Source organism: Papaver somniferum, chromosome 7 (genome assembly GCF_003573695.1).
Source record: "Papaver somniferum cultivar HN1 chromosome 7, ASM357369v1, whole genome shotgun sequence".
Taxonomy (NCBI): Eukaryota; Viridiplantae; Streptophyta; class Magnoliopsida; order Ranunculales; family Papaveraceae; genus Papaver; species Papaver somniferum.
This window is the reverse complement of record NC_039364.1, coordinates 196,876,939-196,889,716: the sequence shown is the minus strand read 5'-3', so window position 1 is coordinate 196,889,716 and position 12,778 is coordinate 196,876,939. Positions and strand designations below refer to the sequence as shown.

General features: G+C 36.4%; 1 protein-coding gene and 2 long non-coding RNA genes across 8 annotated transcripts; 2 read left to right on the top strand and 1 right to left on the bottom strand.

Moving 5' to 3' along the window:
* Positions 1-1,434: 1,434 nt before the first annotated feature.
* On the bottom strand, positions 1,435-5,238 carry LOC113299336. Of its 6 annotated transcripts, none has more exons than XR_003334826.1 (6): positions 5,097-5,238; positions 4,722-4,782; positions 3,536-3,691; positions 3,096-3,431; positions 2,709-2,902; positions 1,435-2,510 (listed from the first exon to the last, which is right to left on the bottom strand). It is a non-coding gene; the product is annotated as an uncharacterized LOC113299336 (long non-coding RNA). The 6 variants fall into 6 exon arrangements; XR_003334827.1 differs by having other exon boundaries at positions 1,435-2,408; XR_003334824.1 differs by having other exon boundaries at positions 1,435-1,968.
* Positions 5,239-6,823: 1,585 nt separating this feature from the next.
* On the top strand, positions 6,824-9,186 carry LOC113295770. Its single transcript, XM_026544095.1, has 6 exons — positions 6,824-6,863; positions 7,001-7,796; positions 7,886-7,982; positions 8,067-8,560; positions 8,669-8,759; positions 8,842-9,186. The coding sequence occupies exons 1-6, from the start codon at positions 6,824-6,826 to the stop codon at positions 9,184-9,186; spliced, it is 1,863 nt and encodes a 620-aa protein (XP_026399880.1).
* Positions 9,187-9,525: 339 nt separating this feature from the next.
* Positions 9,526-10,277, top strand: LOC113299335. The gene is made up of 3 exons (XR_003334821.1): positions 9,526-9,619; positions 9,709-9,832; positions 10,133-10,277. It is a non-coding gene; the product is annotated as an uncharacterized LOC113299335 (long non-coding RNA).
* Positions 10,278-12,778: the final 2,501 nt, after the last annotated feature.

Genomic DNA, 12,778 nt, shown 5'->3' with positions numbered 1-12,778 from the left:
GCAAATCGGTTTCAAGGTTGTAAGTGTGAAAGAGAACTTACAAAGTAAAGATGTCGACAAACTTTGAACACGTGCTATGAATGTTTATTTCTTTAATTGTTCAAAGATATTCCTTAACGACTAAGGGAAGAGAATCCCAGGATCGAAACATAAGTAAGTTAAGAATCTTTTAATTAAGGTTATTAATTTCATTTTGTAGGGAAATTCCAGAATTAGTAATGTGCATTTACTAATTATATTTTCCGAGAGATTTCGATCATTATCTTTGGACAGAGCATTTCCAGGAATTATGAAAACCAAATTTGTGCTTTAATGAATATCTTGAGAATATTTTCGGTTTTGGAAATTCATTGGTGTCCAGACTTCTTTGTCTATAAATACACGAAGTTTTCCTTTCTAGCAAACTAATCCTTCGTAACAACAGATTTACTCTTTTGTTGTTTGTTACTGGTGTAGCCACCTATTCGGAGAGGAGAGTAACCTAATTAGGTGAAATCTCTTACGACCGCTCAGTTTAAAGTCTTCTTTGGAATTGAGAAGTTCCAGCGTGTATTGTTGGTGGGAAACTATATAATTGCGGTTTATCTATTGTTTTCGATTGATTTGATTGACTAACGGTGCTTGAAATCTGATTGCACCTAGTTTGTTTATTCTTGAGAATCTTCTCTTCTGATATAAGATTCACTCAAACTAGATCAGAGTTTCGACAGGGATCTTTAGATTGTTGTTAGTTTTAAAGACAATCTTGTGATAATCCATTGTTAACAGACTCTGTTCTGTGTGCATGATTGATCACAAGAGATTCAAGTGATTCTGTGCAGGTTTTTATTGAATATTTAAGAAGATTTGAAGACAAATAAGATATTGAAGATCTGACTTGGGTTTTATAATATTTGGTGTGCACAATACTTGTTTCGGTAAAAGAGGATCCAATTAATAATCGGTTTATCCTTGTGGTAGATTGAATTGATTAATTGAGTAGATCGGCATCAACAAGATTCTTCGGATTAAAGGTGTTGTTGGCTTAATCTTAATCGATTACCTTTGGGTGATTGAATATACGATAGATCTAAGGACCTGACGAAGGAGTTTATGTTAAAATAAACGGAAGAGCCTTTGTCCGACTCATATCACTTGGTTGAATAGAGTTGATACCAAACAGATTTGTTGTTCTTTTACTGTTTGGAATACGAACAAAAGGAATTGTTCCAAGTACGTGACTTATTCGTAAGTCGGAGGCGTGGGAATACAGACGGAACTAAGTGAACTATAGGGTTAGTTACTTGGTCTCAACTATACGAAAAATTAGGTGTAATTTTGTGTAGCGGCTTAATCATGAGAGTATTCAATTCTAGACAAGGTCCCGTGGTTTTTCTGCATCTGCGGTTTCCTCGTTAACAAAATCTTGTTGTGTTATTTACTTTTATTTTCCGCATTATAATCGTCTTATTATAATTAAAGTAAATTACATAAACGTTAATTCCTATTTACTTGATAAGCAATCCTATTGTGTTTGATTAAGTCTGAACCTTTGTATCAAGTAAACATACTTCGTTGTTGTATTGTCTCGATCTCGTATTCATAGAACGATCACACGAAGTGTGAACCGATTAGTTGTATTATCTCGACTCGGTCCATAGACAATCACTTTCGAAAAAAGGACTTATAAGTAGGAAAAGTTTTAGCTTGAGGTATATTTGGGTACCCTCGCCTTTTCAACCCCGATAGTCGGCAGTGGTTGGCCGAATGGAATATAAGTCATGGTTTGTCCTTTTTCCTGACACTGAAGCCTTTTCAGCACAGTTGGCTCCAAAGTTGGCAGAAAACTCTGCATCTAATCTACTTTTTTCAACTTACCCCTGCTTGGTCCTGCTTCCTGGTCATTTCTTACTCTTCTCTCCCTGTCATTAACGTGATGCTCCAGCAATTTATCCATTTCAAGTGGACGGTTCTTATCTCTTTCACTGTCTGTGACAATATCAACATTGATTATACTGAGAAATTAAAGCAAATGGATAAATTATTAAACAAAAACAGGGAACTTCTTCGAACAGCTGCTGATGGTGATTATTTACACCTTGAGCTAATTGATAACAAAAAAGAACTTTGCTCCTCTTTGCACCATCTTTGCTTCAGGGCAATATTCCCATCTCACATACAACAAACACCATGCAGTCTCCATCTACAGCAACATCTCCTCTTTTCAACATACCTCCAGGTCTCATTCCACCACTGCCAACCGGTACAATCTCAAACATTCACTACTTGCATCACCAGCTCATCGATAACAAAAAAGAACTTTGCTCCTCTTTGCACCATCTTCGCTTCAGGGCAATATTCCCATCTCACATATAACAAACACCATGCGTCACCAGCTCAACTGCAGCATCACCTCCCTCCCATACAGTCTACAACACCAAGTCAGTAGAAACAGAGCGCTATCAGTCCATCTTCTCACTACCACCAGTCTACACCATCAGCTTCACCGCAGACATAATCACCACTACCAGCTGCTTGAAGAAGTTCACAGTAATATGTATATACTAATGGTATATATGCATCTATCCATCAGCTACACCATCAGCTTCACCACTAAATCTACTAATGATATATATGCATCTATCCATCTATATATACATATATGTATATGCTTGAAGAAGTTCACAGTAAGTAAAAAAAGGTTTACAATGAACATTATTCTATCTTACCACAAATTGTCCCCCCTGCATGACCTTCTTTATTTTCATGTTGATGTTGTGATGACCGGGTACGGTGTTGGTTGCATATTTTTTCAAGGGTACCTCTGTTAGTACTTGGTCGGGGTTCATCCATTCTATGTTGGTTGAGAAACCTGGGGTTCGACGAAGGTGGCAGAACCTGGTGGGCATGTTCCCCTCAATTCCTATAAAAAACTTGAAACAAAGGAATTATTGGCATATATGTTCGTTCACTGGTGTTGATCAACTAAATCTACTAATGGTATATATGCATCTATCCATCTATATATATATATATATATATATGTGTGTGTGTGTGTGTGAATTTAGAATTAAACTTTTGAAATTACATAGCAGTAAACTAAAATATTTAGTTACCTCTGTCAATTTGAGAAGTAGATGTCGAAGCCTCTCCAAGTGATTGCTGCCGCCGCTTACGGTAAGCATTACGACGCCGTTCAAGATTTCTTTCTGTTTCCTCTTCGCTTAATGCACTTTTTCTCTCTCTACAACGGATACGGCGCTGTTCCAACATTAATGCCCTATCGTCCTCTGATACAAAAGAATGTCGTATTCTTTAGTAAACACTACACTCATTTTCCTGTCTTTTTCTCTTATCTTCCGAACTTTCCAACTCTTGATGTTTAGCCTGTTGTATAAGCCTTGGGCTTCTACGGAGACCCAAACAGAAATTCACTTTCTCCTTTGCTGCAACTTATAACATTTGCAAAAGATATTCACTCAATTTCATTGCATTAATTCATACATAAATAAATATGTGAGAAACATATTTTTAAAGAAAAAGGACGACATCTAACCTTTTCCATTTTCTGGTTGGATCAGTTCACAACATTGAGCATGGTAAGTAAGTCTTAGACTTTTGCGAAGTCCTGAGCGAGACGCCTGGTTGGACTCCACTGATGCATCGACATGGGATCTCTTCCTCGGGCCAGCGTTGGATCCCATTTAAGGAGCTGTAATGAAATTTTAAAAATTAGCTTGTAAAATAAAACAGAATATCACCTTAAGGAGTATGTACATGTACGCAAGTCGCCAGGTATTACTAAGTTGTTCTGTGATTATGTTGGCCAAAGTATCTTAGAATCTCATCATAGTTCATCTAAATCTAATAACATAACAATCATAATACTCTCTATTGTTCCCTTTTCGGTAGGTCCATCTACAGCAGGTCTTTTGTAACTGGAAAACTGCATTCCTACGACACATGGATACACTTCTAGAATAAAAGTTGGTTTTACATTTGCCGTAAATGTTGCGAAATGCAGTTATATCAATGACTTATCACCATTAAGTGTTAAGTATAACATCTTAATAAAAGATCGATGGAGCGGTGAGTGAAACGTGTTGATAGGACTATTCACGAAACCCCCAATTTGCGAAATCATCTGAACCTACCTAAATCAGTATATAAACTTTCTATGAGCATACATTCAAATCTATATAGCATAATAGTAATTTTCTTAATAAGTAATCAGTTCATTGTGTTGTCTGATGTTGTATTTAATCAATAGAACCGAACTCAACGAAAATAAAAAGACTAAAATCTATATAGACCCATCCAGGTAAGTATGATTTATAGCTGCATTCAAGCTTATCTTATTGGCCTGTTCTCTTGATATTTACTCTTCTCTGGCCGATGTGGTTCTATTACTACATTTCATTTTACGACTCCAGTTTCTTACTTTCATTGGGAGAGGTTGGGCCATGTAGGCTTATAAGTAATCAAATTTATTTGCGACTCCAGTTTCTTACTTTCATTGGGAGAGATTGGGCCATGTAGGCTTATAAGTAATCAAATTTATATAGCCGAGCATACATTCAAATCTATATAGGCTATAAACTTTCTATGAGCATACATTCAAATCTATGTAGCCTAATAGTAATTTTCTTAATAAGTAATCAGTTTATTGTGTTGTCTCATGTTGTATTTAATCAATAGAACTGAACTTAAAGAAAAAAGAAAACTCACTTTAAATTACATACCTTAAGGTCTCAACAGCCGGCTTCAACTTCCATACATTGAGCTAGAATACCAAATCCAACCCTGAAATCGAATTGGATCCAAAACTCATTCTAATTAAAAAACCCAACATGAATCCGCGGAAATTAAACATTTAACCTAGACTGAAAATTAGGGATTGGATTTCTAAATTTCAATTGATAATCAGCTCATACCCAAGATGAACTCTTCATCTCAGACCCATAACTCAACCAAAATTATAAAAAAGAAAGAAATTAAACCCAAACTAAAATTCCTATCTTATTTATCCAATCTTATCAGTCAACATTTTTCTGTCTAAGCTAATAATTAGGTTAAATGTTAACTTCTTTAAAGAAGAAACATTATAAGTTACTTACCGATAAGCAAGATGAAATCTTCTGCGAGCAATCGGGGAATCGATTTCAAAATAGGGGAGGAGGACGGAAGAAATTTTGCTGGATCGAGAAAGAAGAGAAGAGATTTTAGGCTGTTCGATTTTGTTTCAGGAGGAGAAATAAAAAAAAGCTGTTTGCCCTTTGTTTGAGCGAAATTAACGAAAAAGTGAGAAGAATATTAAAAGGGCAAATTAATAAAGTGTCCTGTTTCAAACCATATAATTAATAAACCAGCCAAGCTTTTAAATTCTTTTAGAAACGGGCCTAAGTTGACACGTGGGTCCACCAGATTGGTCAGCTGCGTTGAATAAGTCAAACTCGGTACGAGAATTTACGACTGTGCCCTTGCCCATTTAAAGACGCGTGTGGTGTAATCTCTCACCACACTTTCTATTTCGTCCTCTTTTCTCCCTCGTTCTCTTCTCCCAGTTCTGAAACTAGGGTTAGGTATTGAAGCTGTTTGAAAAGAAAAAGAAAACTGATGTTATTGAAGTTGTTTTTGTTGAAGACATAGATGTTACTGAAAGACCAGAGTGTATTTGGAAGAAAAGTTCTACATATTTAGGGATTCAGAGATAGTGGTGATACAGTGAAGATGAGGTACAAACCGGGATTGAAACTGTCTGAATCAAGGTAAGATTAACGAAACCCGTGACTTAATATATGATGAAAATCATTGTATTGATAATTAATTGATTTAATTGATCGATTGATTTTTAGGGTTTCTGTTTTTTTTCCTTTGTAATTAGGGTTTATTTGAAACCAAATTTTTATTGTTTAATTGGGGTTTAATTTTCGTGATTGGGTGTTTGATTTTAAGTAATATTGCTTAATTAGGTTTTCATTGGGTTTTCATAGGTTTATATCTGATTTTGTTTCATTTGTGTTGCAGTCAGTTCAAATTTAGGAATATCAGTGTATATGCGGAGCCAAAGAATGAGACTTTGGTATTTCCTGATTGCCATAGAGATGAAACAGAGTTGATGACACTTAAGTATATGGTGTATAAGGGTTTGTCTATGGATGTTAAAGAGAAGTTTAATTTATATTGGTTTAAGGAAGAATGTCTGTCACTGCCATTGTTAAACAATGATGATTTTGATAATTTTTGGGAGGATTCTTTTGTAAATGAGGATGGATGTATATGTTTGTGGATGGGGATGAAAGAAACAGTGGTTGGGACTCCAAAGACTACACCAAAGAAGAAGACAGTTAGTAAGGGAACCACCCCTAGAAGATCCCCAAGGCTAAATAGTGTGGATAAATCAGTTGAAGGTGCATCAAGAAAGCTGAGTTTCATGGATGTGCCCATGTCCAAACATTCTCAGGCTAGTAGCAGTGGTTGCATTCAGTCAAAAGCTACAAATGAAGTTAAGTTTGTTGAAGATGTGGACAATATTCAGCTGGAAAACACCAAAGAAGATGAATGTCACCCAATTGAGAATCCAGAAGCTCCTCCAGTATGACAGTGATGAAGACATTGAGTTGGGTATGAAGGTCAGATAGAAGAAGAAGAAGAAGAAGAAGAAGAAGAAGAAGAAGAAAGAAGAAGAAGAAGAAGAAGAAGAAGGAAGGAAGGAGAAAAGAAGGCAAAGAAAAAGGTATATTTATTTATAACTGGTTTCTTTATTATAATTTGTAACTTATTATATGGTACTGATGTGATCTTGAATGTGCAGGTAGGATGTGGATGAAAGACCTGCTTACACATGGATGACTTTGATGATGATTTTGGTCAGTACATGAAGGGTGAGCATGATGTAGATCTTTTCCCTGAAGAAGAAGTTTTTACTCCAGTAGATCCTAGCAAAATGGAGGTAAAAACTAGATTTGCAAATAAGGAAGCATTTAAGAAACATCTCAGGGGTTATTGTGTTCTTAATAAGTGTCAATTATTTTGGATAGAAGTGCTCCCTCTAGAATTAAGGCTGAGTGTAGGTTTAAAACAGAACATGATTGTCCTTGGTTTGTGTATGCTAGCAAGAAAGAGGGTGAGAAGACTTTTGTTCTTAGGAAAGTGAATTTGGAACATAAGTGTGAAGGGGATCCCCAAAATAGGAATAGATCTGCTGATCCTCATTTTGTAAAGGATTTTGTTCTTGATCAGATGAAGAATAAGCCTAAAAAAGTTGTTCCAGACCCTTATAAAATCAAGGAAGACTTCTTAGCTGAAAAGAGAGTAAATATACCATATCAGTGTGCATGGAAGGCTAGGAATCTAGTTTTAGAGTCATTATATGGGAACTATAAAGAAAGTTACAATGAAGTACCAGCATTCTGCAAGATGTTTACTAAATGCAATGATGGGTCTGTTGCTAAGTTCACTTTTGACACAGTGAATAACACCTTTGAAAGCATGACACTCTCATTTGAACCTGCAATGAGGGGTTGGCGAAAAGCATGCAGGGGAGTTATAGGGCTTGATGCCTGCCATCTAACAGGGGAATATGGGGGAGTATTGATGGCTGCAACTGCACTTGATGGACAGAATGGGTTAGTAATGTTAGGAATTATGGTATGCAGAGCTGAAACAAAGGAAAATTGGATCATTTTTTTGAAGCATTTGAAGGATGCAATATTAGCACATCCAGTGAAAGTGGCTTTCATTTCAGATAGGCAAAAAGGTTTATTGGAAGCTGTTGGTATAGTGTTCCCTGGCCATCACCACAGATACTGTTGGAGGTAACTTTCTTGTCTAACTTTGTTTCTTGTTTCTTTTGTTTGTCAGATCAGATAAAGCCTTATGTTAATTGCAATGTGTTAAAATGCAGACATTTATACAAAAATTTCAAGAAGGATTACAAGGGTCTTGAATTATACAGTTCTTTATGGAATGCAGCAAAAGCATACAAAGAAAAGCATTTTCAGGTTTGACAGTTCACAACAGTTCTTTGTTATTGGTTTTATGCACTTTTGACAGTCAAGTTAGCTAGTTTTTGATTGGCTGTGCAGGAACATTTTGACAATATTGTGAAACAGAGTGCTGCAGCTGGTGCTTATCTCAGTAGAGAAGATCCTGCTACATGGTCCAGGGCCTTTTTTAACCCTATTCACTGTTGTGAACATATGAACAACAATTTTTCAGAGTCTTTTAACAATATGATCAACAAGATGAGAAATAAACCAATTATAATGATAGGAATAATGTATGCTAACTTAGTGATGGGTACATGGTACAATAGGAGGACTGAATCTGCATCATGGGTAGATGGTAATTTGGTTCCTACTGCTGTTACATTGATTAAGAAAATGTTGGAATTTGTGACTGACTATGGTGTTGACCCTTGTGTGGCTGGAGAGTTATATATGGTGACTAGTCCAAAGAATTCTGTGTTCACAGTGAACATACTTGCCAAGACTTGCTCTTGTTTGCAGTGGCAGTTGAGGGGGTTCCCCTGTATGCATGCAGTGAGTGCATTGCATAGCATAAGGCCACAATGGAGAAAGTAAGATTTCTCTTTTTTTAAATCTGTACCTTGTCTCAGAACTTATTTATGCAATTTCTAGGCCTTAAATGTATCTAGCACTAACCTTTACATACTCTGCTTGAGCAGGTACTGCAGTGATTACTATTCAGTGGAGAACTATAAGGCCACATATGCACCAACTTTTGCACCACTAGATGATAAAAGTGAATGGGTCCAGGTACTTTTTCTTCTTAAATTTGTAACTATATGCCCTATTTATATTCTCAACTACATTGATATAAATGCATTTGTTCTTGCAGCCAAACATGAACAAGAAGATCTTGAACCCTCCTCACAGTAGGAAACCAGGAAGACCCAAGAGCAAGAGGGTAAGAAGTTATGATGAACCTCGTGTTGAGAAGACAAAAAGGAGGTGTGGGAAATGTGGAAATGTTACTAACCACAACAAAATAACATGTGTTGGTGGTGAAGTGGGATCTAATCCAACTGCAAAGAGGCAAAGGACTGAATGTGATGCACAAAGCTTCACCTTCAGCAACATAGAGCCAAGTCAGACCACCGAAGTTAGGGGTGCAGCTAAGTCAAACAAGAAGAAGAGAACGGCATCATTTGTTGGTGAATGTTTTACAGGGCCTAGCAGTTAGCCTTTGGCAACACCATCTTCTACTCCAGCTTCCACAACACCTATGAGTCTGCCATCTATAGCACCATCTTCTACTCCACCCTCTACAATAAATAACCTTTATCAGAACTTCTTTGGCATTGGATCTGTATCTCAGAATATAAAACAAGGAAAGGGAAGGGGAAATGGAAAGGCTAAGAAGAAATGATTTGAGATCCGTTTTCTGATTTTTTTGTGTTTAAGAAGACAATATTTTTTTCTTTTGTAGACTTGAATTAATGCTGAATCAAAAGTGGCAGGTTGTTTATTAGTACATTTGTAGGTTACATTTTCAGATTGTTGAGTTCCTTACATATAGCATTAAGTTGTAAACTTGAATGCATAATTCTGTTTTTTGCAGCAATGAAGACTTCATCTGAGACCCATTTAAAACCGTCACAATCTGTACAAGTGAGGTATGCTATGTTCTTGTTGTGTTCATTCTTGCAAAATTTCATCTCCATCTTTGATTTGCAGTGATCTTTGTTGCAGGTTTGATTTGCAGTGGGCAGTTTTTGAAGCAATGACCAGATTCTCCGCAAGCGTAACAACCATTCTCTACTGGTAATTTCACCATCTTGCATTTGACAGGATCGATGGCATCGTCAAACCATTCAAAGTACTGACAGGTTGGAATTGAACACTTCAAAAACATTTTTTCGTTTGTTTCTTTTGCTTTTGAACACAATAGTTGCCTTATACCATTACATGGTATATATTTGCACCTGGAATAAATCCAAGGACATACCTTTGGATCATGAATTCCCTGTGCACAGATAGAACATGAAATTAGGGGTTGTTTTAATCTTAATCTTACCTTGCTGCTGCTACTGCTGCCTGGAGAGTTTACTTCATTTTGGCTCATGTCTTATTTATTTTTATTTTTTTGATCTGTTGAGTATGACAAATACTATGGTTCTTCTCTGCAGGGCCTAATTTATATGAATGAAGCTGAATCTGACCGTTACAAATCCAACCGTTACAAATCCGACCGTTGCAATGAGTCACCGAGTTGACTCGATACTGGTTTGGTTACGAACTCAGACGAGGGTTAAGTCGTCTTTTACCTAGCAGGTTAACTGCCACATAGCCAGTTAACTACCTAAATCCGTTTTTTGAAAAAAACGAGATGAAAAATGTCAATATCGGCCAGTTTATATAAAGATTCAAAAAAACGGCCAGTTTCTTAAATATGGTTCAAAAAGGTGGTTACTTTATTAAAAAGCCCTTATTAAAAACACAGAAGGATATGGTGGTCATTTCCTGTGTGACCAACCAAATTAAGGCTTTTCTTTATATTAGTAAGATAAGATTTATATCGAATTGAAGTATAACTTGAAATTATTATCTCGGAAACGAAATTGAGATAATCCGTTGATTAGATAGAGTTTTAGAAGAATGGGTGTCTGTTAATTTTGATTTTGATTATGGATAACCTGGTTATTTTTTTCTCTTGTATTCTCAGATCTCAAATTTTGATGATTCTAATTCAGAAATCCAATTTCTGTAAATTACTTTTATGCCCCCATTTATTTTATGTCATGGATTATTCATGTTTGGATGATAAAATGAAATGAAGGGCAAACTCGGAATATCCAAATTTGCAGCTTCAATCACTGTAGGTGAATAGTGCTAAAGGGTGTTCCCTTTATATAATACAAGATTGTCCGCACGTGCATATGCACGTGCAAATTACTACTATGCCCTGGATTTTGTGTGTAAGTAAGACATCATTTGGTCATGACATAAGGGCAATATTGGAAGATGAAATTTTTGGCAGCTTCTCTATGCACGTGCCTCCCCTTTGCCCTTGTGTCTAACTGTATATTTTATCTGTTTATGGACCCCGAATGTGATCAACCCTTTCTTAAGTCTCTATTTGGGTACTGGTTTTTATTTTGTACTTTTACCATTTTAGCCTCGTTTAATTTAAAAGTTATTTTTGAAAGAGTTATAAAAGTAAGGGCAAATTAGGATTTACAAAAATTGCAGCTTCATTACTGTTTCTAAACAGTGCCTAGGGGGAGTTCTCTTTATATATAGTAATAGTAATAGAATAGAATCATAGATAGTCACGATGCAAGTGGCAACCTTCAAAAAATGAATGACATACTTATCTTGTTCTTAACAGTCATAAAATAGACGTTGGCTGGTTGACTGGCTCCCTCGTCTTTTTGGTTAAAATAGCATCGATAAATATAGAATTCTATTATTGGGGCATAGAAAGTCAAGTTTTTTTGGGGTTTTTTAGGGTCACCAAATATCAATTGGGACACCCCTCAATATATATTTCTATAAAGACTAATATGACCCATATGATTTTAGATAATAAAACCTGATTGACATTATTAATCATGATTAACAAATGAATTAAGACTAATTCATCTCTTTAAGTGAAGTGATGAAACTGAAAATCAAAACTAAAGAAAATCAGAGGGAGAGAAGAAGAAGAAATTTTTTTTTTGGAGAAAATGAGTGATTCAAGCAAAAATTTTGATGTAGGTGACCCTTTATCTTCAAAATATGATAACATATTATTACCCATCAACAACGATCAGTTCTTTGCTGATTTTTCAGAAAATCATGAAATTTTTTCTCAAACTCAAAATAACCCCTACGAACCTTACTATGATTTCGAAGGACCAACCCAAGAAAAAGAAGAAATCGAAGAACCCAATGCTCAAGATTACCAGGTATACCTCTATTCTAGCTCCGATTTCAGTTCTTAAGCTCATAGTGGCTAGAAGTTTCGATTTTTTCCTTCCGAAAACCCTAGGTTTCCAGCCGCCAGGTAGAATAACGGCTCGGAAACAATGCGTTCCTGTACATAACTCTGTTATACGGCTCACAGTTCATGAACTCCTAGCCGTAACTATGTTATACGGTTCACAGTTCATGATCTCCCAGTCGTAACAATATATTACGGATGGGACGATGAAAGTTTCCTGGTCGTAATTAGTCAATTACGGCCAGGTTTTTTCTACGTGCATGGGTAGCATTTAATACTGTTGGCGGCGGTTAGGTGTGGACGAAAGTATTAAATGCTATTTAATGCTGACGGCGTCGTATGGGTTACCAACCGTTTACAGGTTTACTGATGGATTTCTAAGCCAAAATCAGACTTATCCAAAAAACAGGGAAATAAACGGCCAAAAAACTCCTATAGTAAACACTTTACGGCTAGGATATACCTAGTCAACCCAGCCGTAAATGCTGTTACGACTCTAACTTTCCCTTTCGACCTAGCCGTTTCTGTATATTTATTTTTAACAAATGATGTGACATATTTAATTTTGCTATAGATCGTGTCGTACGTTCCGGTGGAAGACCAAGAGGTGGTTATAGAAAACCAACCGCCACCGGTGCAAGTTTCCGAGGACACAAGTGCTCACTATGCAAACAACTATGAGTGGAAAGATCCGAAAGATGAAAAGAAGTGGGCTCGAGAACAAGGACTGAAAAAGATGTGCATCATAGTCCAGAATAAACAAGTTACAAAGACAAGCTTTCAAATGGTTTGCGAGTGTAGTGGAAAGTATGAGAGCCACTGGAAGAAGGGTAGTGAGTATAAGCCA

Excerpts from the sequence above, each read along its gene's own strand:
- LOC113295770 (XM_026544095.1), top strand. The coding sequence starts at position 6,824 with ATGGATGACTTTGATGATGATTTTGGTCAGTACATGAAGG. Across the intron at positions 7,983-8,066 it reads ACAAAGAAAAGCATTTTCAG|GAACATTTTGACAATATTGT; the intron begins GTTTGACAGTTC and ends TTGGCTGTGCAG. Across the intron at positions 8,561-8,668 it reads ATAAGGCCACAATGGAGAAA|GTACTGCAGTGATTACTATT; the intron begins GTAAGATTTCTC and ends CTGCTTGAGCAG.